A 10582-nucleotide genomic window follows, 5' to 3' on the forward strand; every position below is an offset into this window, starting at 1 on the left:
GCCCCAAATTAGAAAGGCTTAGAAAGGGAAAGGCTCTTGCCAGGTGTCACATAGCAAGTCAGGAGCCACTTTAGAGCCCTACTACTCAAATGTGGTCCAGAGACCAGCAGCATGGTCGTAACCTGGGAGTTGGTTAGAAATACTGAATCTTAGGCTCCACCTGGACCTATTGAAGCAGAATTTGCATTTTAACCAGGGCTTCTAACACAGCCCATGGAAACAAGGGCAGCGTACACGTTGCATAGCAACCAAATCACTTATACCTTGAATTTTGACCTTAGTAGGAAACAGGCAGTGGTTGCCTCACTCAAAGATGGCAGCCAATCGACACACATTCAAAGCAGTGCAATCAGCCCCTACCTCTGAGTGGGCACCACTATCTGTTTCCTACCCAGGTCAAATCCAGTGCACAAGAGATCTGGTTGCTATGCAATGTGCACCCTGCCCTTGATCCCATGGGCCATGATTGAGATGTTTCTAACAGGTCTGAAGTCCTGATTTTAACAATGTCCCCAGGTGACTGCAATCACATAAAATTTTGGGAAGCAATAGTTTAGAGAAGGTGAATACAGCAGAGATTAGTAGGGACTTTTTTTCTTCTTGCTCTTAGTGCAGTGGTTTGCAAACCTGGTTGATTAGCAGATCACTGGTGGAGCCTCTGAAACACAGAGGCCCAGACCCCAAACCAGGTTGAGGCTGTAGTCTAGGAGACCATTTCTTTCTTTCTAAACTATTTAATTCTTTGTATTTATGTTTGGCAGCATAATGATTTGGTACCCTAGCAACCTCTAAAGGTGACTAATGAGTTCTTTCAGCATTTTGTTGTTATTTATTTATTGAGTCTTTAATTCATTAATGAACTTACTTTCTCAGTGCTCAAATTGTTCCATTTTTAGCCAATTGGAATAGGAATTCCTTCTAGTTAGCTCCTGAGTTCTTTCAACAGGGCCTGATAATGCCTTTTTTTTTTTTCCCCCAATTAAAAGTATGTGTGCATGTGTGACAAAATATATATAACAAAAAATTACCTTTCAATTGTTTTTAAGTGTACAATTCAGGAATCCATTTTTTCTTAGACTGCCCAGGTGTCCTATGCATGGCTGGGCTTGAACCACTCATCTAGAACATTCTGAATTCAAATTTATAGGGAGTAGGCATCTTTAGGAGCTCTGGTGGCACCTTTATACTCATCTATCATGGCCTTGATGATAGAACTGATGCTGGAGATTGCATGATAGAATTTTGCAAGACCAACAACTTATTCATTGAAAATATCTTTTTTCAACAAAATAAATGGTGGCTATACATGTGGCCTTCACCAGATGGAACAAATAGGACTCCAATCGACTACATCTGTGACAAGAGGCAATGGAAAAACTCATCTGTCAGTTTGTTGTACTGTGGTGGCTTGTGTGTTACTATGAGGCTGGAGGTTATGCTACTGGTATTTCAGATACCAGCAGGGTCGCTCATGGTGGACAGGTTTCAGTGGAGCTTCCAGACTCTAAGACAGACTTGGAAGAAGGAAGGGCTCATCCACTTCTCAAAGAATTAGCCAGTGAAAACCTTATGAATAGCAGTGAAACGCTATCTGATATAGTACTGGAAAACTTTATGAATAGCCCTGAGACACTGTCTGATAGAGTGCCAGAAGATGATCCCTCAGGTCAGAAGGAACTTAGAATATGACTAGGAAAGAGCTGCCTCCTCAAGAGAGCTGACCTTAATGACGTGGGTGAAGTAAAGCTTTTGGGATCTCCATTTGCTGATGCGGCATGACTCACAATGGGAAGAAACAGCTACAAACATCCACTAATAATCAGAACATGGAATGTACAAAGTATGAATCGAGAAAAATTGGAAGTCGTCAAAAATGAAAAATAGAACACATAAAGATCGATACCTGTTCCGGTTACCTGGTGCTGCTCTGACAGAAATATACCACAAATGGGATGGCTTAAAGAAAGAGGAGTTTATTCTTACAATTTGGAGGCTTTAAGTCCAAGTTCAAAGCGCCAAGCTCTAGGGGCTGGGTGAAAGCCCCTCAGCCTTGGGCTTCAGCTTTGCCTCCAGCTCCCAGCCCACTGAAGCTGGAGGCTTTTCTTCACTCAGACAGCTGCTGGCTGCTGAGGCTGACAAGCCCAAGGTTGACAAGTAACGAGGCATAGTCCCGATATTACCAAATCACTCGGCAGGCCATTAGTTCAAGTCTATTATAAGTCCCAAGGTTGGCAGAGCATGGCAGGCTGCTGAGCAATGACACAGCTACATGCAGGATTCAAGGTGCCATAAGCTAGAGACCATTCCCAAAGCTTCTCCTTATATACAGGAAGCAGACCACATCCTAAAGGCAGCTACTCAGCTGCTTGTGGTAGACCCCACTATGGAGCTGATTGCCAGTCTCATCATGGGGAATAACTACCACTAGCTGCCCAGCCACTCAACCAGGCCCAGCCAAATTGACACATAAACATAAGTACCACAATATCCTAGGCATTAGCAGAAATGGATTGGTTTTGGTCATTTTGAATCAGATAATCATATGATCTACTATGCCAGGAATGACAAATTGAAGAAAAATGGTGTGGCATTCATCATCACAAAGAAGGTATCAAGATTTATCCTGAAGTACTATGCTGTCAGTGATAAGATAATATCCATACACCTACAAGGAAGACCAGTTAATATCACTATTATTCAAATTTACCCACCAACCACAACTAGTCCAATAAGCAGCATCATGATAAATGGAGAAATGATTGAAGATACACGTGTGTGTGTGTATTTCACTTTTCTTTATGGCTACATAATATTCCATTGCATGTATATATCACATTTTGTTTATCCATTCATCTGTTGATGGATATTTTGGTGGTTTCCACCTTTTGACTACTGTGAAAAGCGCTGCCACGAACATTGGTGTACAGGTTTCTGTCTGTGTTCCTGCTTTCACTTTTTCTAGTATATGTACCTAGGATTGAAATTGCTGGGTCATACCTCATTTAATTTTGACAACTATATGAGCTATATAACCAAACCAAACTCACTGCCATTGAGTTGATCCAGACTCATAGTGACCCCCTTTGGGTTTCCAAGGCAGTAAATCTTTACAGAAGTAGATTACCCAGTCTTCCTTCCAAGGAGTGGCTGGTGGGCTTGAATCGCCAACCTTCTGGTTAGCAGTCAAAAAATGCCTTAGGCACTATGGCATATGAGTATATGAGTTATATAGGTAACTGTTTTACAGTTGAGGAAAACAGGCTGTTAAGAGGTCTAATAAGTAACCAGCCCAAGGTCACATAGCTACTACGTGGCTCCTACAGGTTCATATCTGCCTCTCTTCACAGCTTAGGACTTTCAAGCTAGCATTCAGTTCTATTTGTAAAAATTTGATTCGTTTACCTTATTACAAAACATTTTTTTAAATTATTTAGTTCATAATTTTAATTTATTTAATATAATTTTGGCAGTTTCATCATGCAAAAAGCATCGTGTCGTCACAGGGCACATCAAGCTCAATTGGCATAACATATTACACAAAAACGTTCCACATTCTACTTTGGCGAGTAGTGATTGGGGTCTTAAAAGCTTCCAAGTGGCCATCTAGATGCAACGATGGCTCTCTCTTTATCCAGAGCAAAGAAGATTGAAGAAAACCAAAGACGCATGGAAACAATTAGTCCAAGGGACTGGTACACCATGCGATCCTCAGCCCATATGACTATGAGACCAGAAGAACTAGATGGTGCCCAGCTATTACTGTCAACCACTTGGAGGGGGATCTATATAGGAGATACTGGATAGAGTGGGAGAACAATGTGGAACAAAATTCATCATAACAAAGGGGGGGGGATGACCAGGTTTGCTCATCTAATAGAGCCTGGTGGAACCCCTGAGACTATGGCCCCTACCTGCCCTTTAGGTCTGGAATTGAACCCAGGCCTGCGGCTTGCAGCCAAACAAAAGACAGGCATATGAGCTGAATGTTTACATTAGGTAGATACACTCCCTGAAGAGATCCGTCATGGGAGAATGGAGGGCTGTGTATGCACAGGGAGACAGCTGGGGGCTGGGGCAGAAGTGCATGGGAGGGAAAGACACAGAGAGGAGGTAACTATGGGGGGGGGCAAGAGGTAACTATGGGGAGGAAGAGGTCATTATGGGGAGGAAGTTGCATTGTAGGAAATTGCAGTCAGTGTCATGAGACAGTGTATGTGAGCTGCTGTATGGAAAATGAATTTGCTCTCTAAACCCAAATCACAATAAAAATTAAAGGAAAAAAAAAAAAAGCACCAGGTCCTGAGATTGTGTGAAAAGAAAGGGCATCAACGGGCCCCAGAAGCTCAATGAAACTGCAGTTCAAAAACCAAACCCATTGCCACCTAGATGACCGATAGCACCCCCTAGGGCTGAATAGAACAGACACATAGACTTTCCAAGGCTGTAAATTTTTACAGAAGCCAACGGCCTCATCTTTCTCTCACAGAGCAGCTGGTGGTTTTGAACCACAGAACTTTTGGTTAGCAGCTGAGTGCTTTAGTCATAGCGCCACCAGACCTGTAGGACGGTCTCTTACAGAGCTTTCCAAAAACCCAAACTCACAGCGACCCCTCCTTGGGTTTTCTAGGCAGTATCACTACAGAAGTAGATTGCCCAATCTTCCTTCTGAGGAGTGACTGACTGGTATGTTTGAACCGCCAGCCTTCTAGTTAGCCGTCAAATGCCTTAAGCACTACTAGTGAGCCTTAAGAACTAACCAGTCCTGGAAAACATCAGCCAGCGTCCTCTGCAGTTGCCAGCAGTGAACACGAGGGGGAAGCCTACGCTGCGCTGCAGTAGTTGCCTCTCTCTTCTCTCCGGTGTGCTTGGGAAAAGAACCCGCCCCCTGGCCCATAAGGCCTGGGACCGGAAACTTCACTGTCTCTTCCTGTTCTTCATGATGGCGGTAAGTAGTTGAGCTTAGGTTTACTTCCTCTCATCCGCCTCCATCCGCTCCTAACCGAGCCCGCGAGGCCCTGTCGGTGGCCAGAGAAGACCTGAGTCCATAATGCTGGCCAGGCCGAAACTGGCGGAGCAGCGCGGGCTGAAGGCGCGAGTCTGGAGTCTATCACCTTCCTCTTACTTTTCTCTGAGCGGGCTCCCGGCAGGCTCCCGGAGGGCTTAGGGGCACGGCCTGGCCGAGTGGAGCGAACAGAGCGGCCTAGGACCCGTCCGAGCCCTTTCCCGGTTTCTGGGGCTTGAGACTGTTGCCTGGTACTAGGAAACGTCAGCTGGTTTCTCTGCTTAGGGCGTCAGCCTCCCGCCGCAGCCGGGAAACAGCTTCGGAATAGGCTAGTGGAGGTCGTATCACCACGTGTTTCCTGTTTTCTCAGCAGTTAACTTCTATTCTCTTAATCCGCCCTGTAATGGGGTGCCTCTCTCCCTGACCCTGCACGTTGAGCCCCTCGGGGTTCATCCTTGGTGTCGGTATCTTGATCTCAGATCACCTGTGAAGGGCGCGGAGGAACAAACAAATCTCGACTTAGCTTTCTTAATGCCTTTACGGTGATAACAGAGCTTTCGTTATGTATTGTGATGAAGAGAAAGATACTAGGCTTGCAGCTGTGGCGGAGTTGTAGTGTTTTGACTGCTACCCTTTCCTGTTGCAGCAAGATCAAGGTGAAAAAGAGAACCCCATGCGGGAACTTCGCATCCGCAAGCTCTGCCTCAACATTTGCGTCGGGGAGAGTGGGGACAGACTGACCCGGGCGGCCAAGGTGTTGGAGCAGCTCACAGGCCAGACCCCTGTGTTCTCCAAAGGTGAGTAGTGGCGGGCACGGTGAGGTGCTGCGAGTGCCAGGTTCCCGCACTCACTTGCTGTCGAAGCCTTAGTACCCAATGAAGGTGAGGGTGGGCGTCATTTCTTGAAAGCATGAAGTCCACGAACCACCCAAGAAATATCTTCTTTTTACGATAGAGTGTGGTGTCGGGGTGCTTGTTTTTATATGAGCAGAGATTAAGCTAAAAATCGGCCAAGTACAGATTGTTCACCTAGAGTGTGAAATCCCTGGGTAGTGCATAGTATTTCAACTTGGCTTCTAACAGAAAAGTTGGCATGGTTTTGACTCATTTCTAACTGGCAACACCTGGGCCTGGCCAACTACTGCTGTAAGATTATAATCATTGGAAACCCTATGGAGTGCAGTTCTCACATGGGGTCACCATGGGTCAGAAACGACTCCATGACAGTGGTTAGGGTATTAGGAAGGGTGGGAATATCTGGAGTGTAGCAAAAGGTGTTAGTTTTTGGGAATTAGGTTTATGTAGGCTGCGTTAGGAACAGCTGTACCCAGGCTGTCTGGATTCGAATCCTATTCCCTCACCTTGCTCTCTGGACCTAGGCTGCCTCGTTTGCAAGAAGATAATATTTTTTCTTAAGATTGTGAAGGATGAAATGAGTTAATTTATGTGAAGTGCCCTCTGCACATCAAGCGAAATGTAGGTGTTGACTGTTACTTTTTGTTTTCAAAGTTTTACTGGTTTTAGAGTAGTGGAATATAGAGTCTGTTCAAAACTAGCCTACCAAGTTTATTATGCAAGTTTATTAACTTCTTAGAACCTCATCTATAGATGAGGTTCTAAGAAGTTAAGGGGGCGGGGGGTGGTAAACAGTACAAAAGATTTTAACACTTATTAGCTATTGTCAGTGTTTTAGGAGCTCTGGTGCCATAGTGCCTAAGGCATGTGACTACCAACCAGAAGAAGGCTGGTGGTTCAAACCTACCAGCTATTCCTCGGAAGGAAGATGGGGCAATCTACTTCTGTAGCGATACTGCCTCAGAAACCCAAGGAAGGGGTAGCTATGATTCAGATCCGACTCGACGGCAGTGAGTTTAATTTTTTTGGTTTTGGTCGGTGTTTTGTTTCCTTTGGAACATGTTGTTATGTGCTATCAAGTCAGATCCAACTCATAACGACCCCTCAGGTTTCTGAGGTGGTATCGCTGCAGTCATGTTGTCAGAAGGGACCATTTCTTGGAGAAGGATGTCATGCTCGGTAGGGTGGAGGGTAGACGAAATAGGGGAAGGCCTTCGACGAGATGGATTGACACAGTAGCTGTGATGATGGGCTCAAGTATAGCAGGGATCGTGGAGCTGGCGCGGGATCGGGCAGTGTTTCGTTCTGCTGTGCATGGGGTCGCTATGAGTCGGAAACGACTTGACGGCACCTAACAACAACAACATCACTGTGGAAGTAGATTGCCCAGCCTTCCTTCCGAGGAGTGGCTGGTGGGTTTGAACTGCCAGTCTTCTGGTTAGCAGTCAAGTGCCTTAGGCACTAAGCTACCACAGCTCCTCATTGGAACATGAGGACTGGTTTGTTCTGGTTGTGACCTTGACCTTCTGAGACTTTGACGTGGTTTCAAGTTCTTGATTTTTTTTCCCCCCCAAAATTAAAAAAACAATTTGTTGTGATTCAGGTGAGAGTTTACAGAGAAGATTGGCGTTCCCTTCAACATTTCATACGCGTTCTGTGATGTTGATTGCAATCCCCACGGTGTGATGGCATTCCTCCCGCTTTCTCCTTGTGTACCATTTCAGTTAGTCCTTTCCTATCCCTTCCTGCCTTCTGAGCTTTATCCCTGGGTAAATGCTGCCCTTCTGGTCTTGGGTGGTTGATTATTCTAAAGTGTGTGCGTGTGTTAACTGTTTCAAGTTCTTAATTGTTGAATTGTGACTGGGTAACTTGAGAATCTGTTTTCTGTGTTGTAGATGAAATTAACGGGTGTAGCTGGTACTGGTCAGACTGCCATTGTTTATAGATGGATTCTAAATGTCTTACTTAAGTTATGGAGGTGATGTTCTAGGGAAGAAGCAAGTGCCTGGGATTATGACAACACCTAACTGCATGTTACCTTCTGCCTGCAGCTAGATACACTGTCAGATCCTTTGGCATTAGGAGAAATGAAAAAATTGCCGTCCACTGCACAGTCCGTGGGGCCAAGGCAGAGGAAATCTTGGAGAAAGGTCTAAAGGTGAGACTGATCCCCTCATGATTGCCAAACATAATTACAGTGGCAGTAGTTACTATTGTTAATGTACTCTTTTGGGTACCCTAGTTTTTAGGAGCTCTGGTAGCGTAGTGCCTAAGACACTTGACTGCTAACCAGAAGGCTGGAGGTTCAAACCCACCACCAGCCACTCCTTGGAAGAAAGGTTGGGCAATCTACTTCCGTAGTGATACTGCCTCGGAAACCCAAGGAGGGGTCGCTGTGAATCGGGTCTGACTCAACGGCACATAACAACAACACAACAGTTTTTTTGTTTGTTTTTAAAGCTTAAAGCTTTTCCTGTACGCAGCAGAGTTAAAATAGATTCTGCCCTTTTGTGGCTTTTAAAAGGTACCTGGGAATTGTGCTGCCTCTGCTTTCTCTGGGGTTTCCCCCTGCTGTCTTGCGGTTGAGAAAGCTCCACGAAATCCATAGAGTTGGGATGTGATTTCCTGAAGAGATTTTGTTCCTAGCCATGTTACATTGCATTTTTGCTCTGACTTTCGGGTTTAGGGTGCTGAGTGTTGCAGGCTGAGCTGGTAACCTTTTGAGGGGTCGATGTTGATAAGGAATGTGATTGCTGCATTTTCTTCTCAGGTGCGGGAGTACGAGTTAAGAAAAAATAACTTCTCAGATACTGGAAACTTCGGTTTTGGGATCCAGGAACACATTGATCTGGGGATCAAGTATGACCCTAGCATTGGTATCTACGGCCTGGACTTCTATGTGGTATGAGTATTTAATCTGCTCTGCTCCTGGTCTGTGGAGAGTGGAATCCACTGCTGCTTTATTTTGTGTGTGCTCTTGATATTCAAGTGTGGGACTGTGGTGCTTTGAGTATTGTCTGCCTGTCTGTTCTCCCCTTTGGAAAGATGTGTCTTCTTAGTGATAGGCATAGGGATACCATAGTAAACCAGAGACAGGTGTCTGCTGTCAGGTTACAGTCTAGGATGTAGTGAGCACCAACCTGGTCTAAAGGTGGACAAAAAAAAAAAAAACAGTCCAGCCCCTGAATTAGAAAATTTTTGAGAGGTAATATTGGTGCTGTGTCTGGCATGTGAGTTAGCTGCTGTGGGGGTGGGGGTGGGGGGGACTATTGTTTCCCAGCCACACCCCATGGACATGGGGATGGCTTAACTTCCACCCAGAGGACACAGACACAGGTTTGGGTGATGTGGCTGTTGGCTCAGGATGGGATTTTTAAGTGGAAAATGACCATTTGTGTTTGTAGTATTTTGATCCAACCATAAAATTAAACAGTAATGAGATAGGGAGTTTGGGGATAGCAAACCTTTGGAGACATTTTTTGACATGAACCAGAAGATGGCAGAGTTTGAACTTGTTTTTAAACAATGTACATGTTATAATAAGTATTTATTTATTTTTAATGTTATTTTAAAAAAGAAAGGTGCTTTGGAAGTTGGGGAGCAGTGATAGAGGTGGTTGGAAGTTAAGTAGGAAGGGAGAGGGAAAGTGCTGAAAGTTCCAGCCTCCAAAGCAAACCTATAATGTGTGGTGTGTTGTCTGGGATGCTGGGAATAGTTCTGCCAGACACCTAAAACAGTAGTTCGCGCTGCAGAATTCATTGGGCTGCCAGGTGACCCTCGAAGATCTCTCCAATGTGAGTCTCATTTGTCTGCTCCTGACTTGAGCTGGCTAGGTGACTGTTGGTTATTCCTGGGCAGGTGCTGGGTAGGCCAGGTTTCAGCATCGCAGACAAGAAGCGCAGGACAGGCTGCATTGGGGCCAAACACAGAATCAGCAAAGAGGAGGCCATGCGCTGGTTCCAGCAGAAGGTAAAGCTGATTGATCTCAAGTGAGGTGGTGGTATGTGGTATTGGTGAATGGAGGTGGGATTTGGGGGTGTAGAATATAGCAGCATTTGGTGGGTCACTTTTTCTGAAAGGTGGAATATTCAGGCATGTTGGCAAAGGGGGGCTTCCAGGATTGGTGGTTTGAAAAACACACCCAGAACTAACGTTTCATTCTACCCACGTGAATGTGGATAGCTGGAAGAGGAGGAATATGGCCTTAAAAGGTGCCCCCTTTTCTCCGGATATGTAGAGTTGAGTACAGTGTTGGAAGTGAAAAACCACCCAGCTTCCTGTTTAGTCCAAAAAGGATGTGGGATTGGAGCTGGAGTTCTGTGTATCAGGTTTTAATTCTCAAATGTTAGCCGTTGCTGCAACCTCTGCTGTTACCTCCTGTTCTGAAAAAATTAAATCTCTTCTCTTTCAGTATGATGGGATCATCCTTCCTGGCAAATAAATTCCCGTTTCTATCCAAAAGGCCAATAAAAAAATTTCAGTGAAGTGTACATTACTGTTGTGTGTTCTGTGAAAGGAGCCTGGCCTTGGACATCAAGCCACTTAAAGCTTCGATGGGAATAGCTGGTAACTAAACCCTAACATCCTGGTTGGATGCAGTGTTTTCCTGGCAGATCCAAATCTGATTTGATAGGCTGTGGTGCAGTGGTGTGCTGTTCGTGTAAACTGATCTTAGAGGATCGGGTGGGGTTGGAGTTGGGGTTTAAAGTTAGGTAGGGGGCAGTGC

General features: G+C 45.2%; 1 protein-coding gene across 1 annotated transcript; it reads left to right on the top strand.

Moving 5' to 3' along the window:
• Nucleotides 1–4939: 4939 nt before the first annotated feature.
• On the top strand, nt 4940–10297 carry RPL11 (ribosomal protein L11). Its single transcript, XM_007935713.2, has 6 exons — nt 4940–4945; nt 5649–5799; nt 7908–8014; nt 8627–8758; nt 9715–9825; nt 10268–10297. The coding sequence occupies exons 1-6, from the start codon at nt 4940–4942 to the stop codon at nt 10295–10297; spliced, it is 537 nt and encodes a 178-aa protein (XP_007933904.2).
• The last annotated feature ends 285 nt before the right edge of the window (nt 10298–10582 follow it).

Source organism: Orycteropus afer, unplaced genomic scaffold (assembly GCF_000298275.1).
Source record: "Orycteropus afer afer isolate SDZICR_OR568_19922 unplaced genomic scaffold, OryAfe1.0 scaffold00031, whole genome shotgun sequence".
NCBI lineage: Eukaryota > Metazoa > Chordata > Mammalia > Tubulidentata > Orycteropodidae > Orycteropus > Orycteropus afer.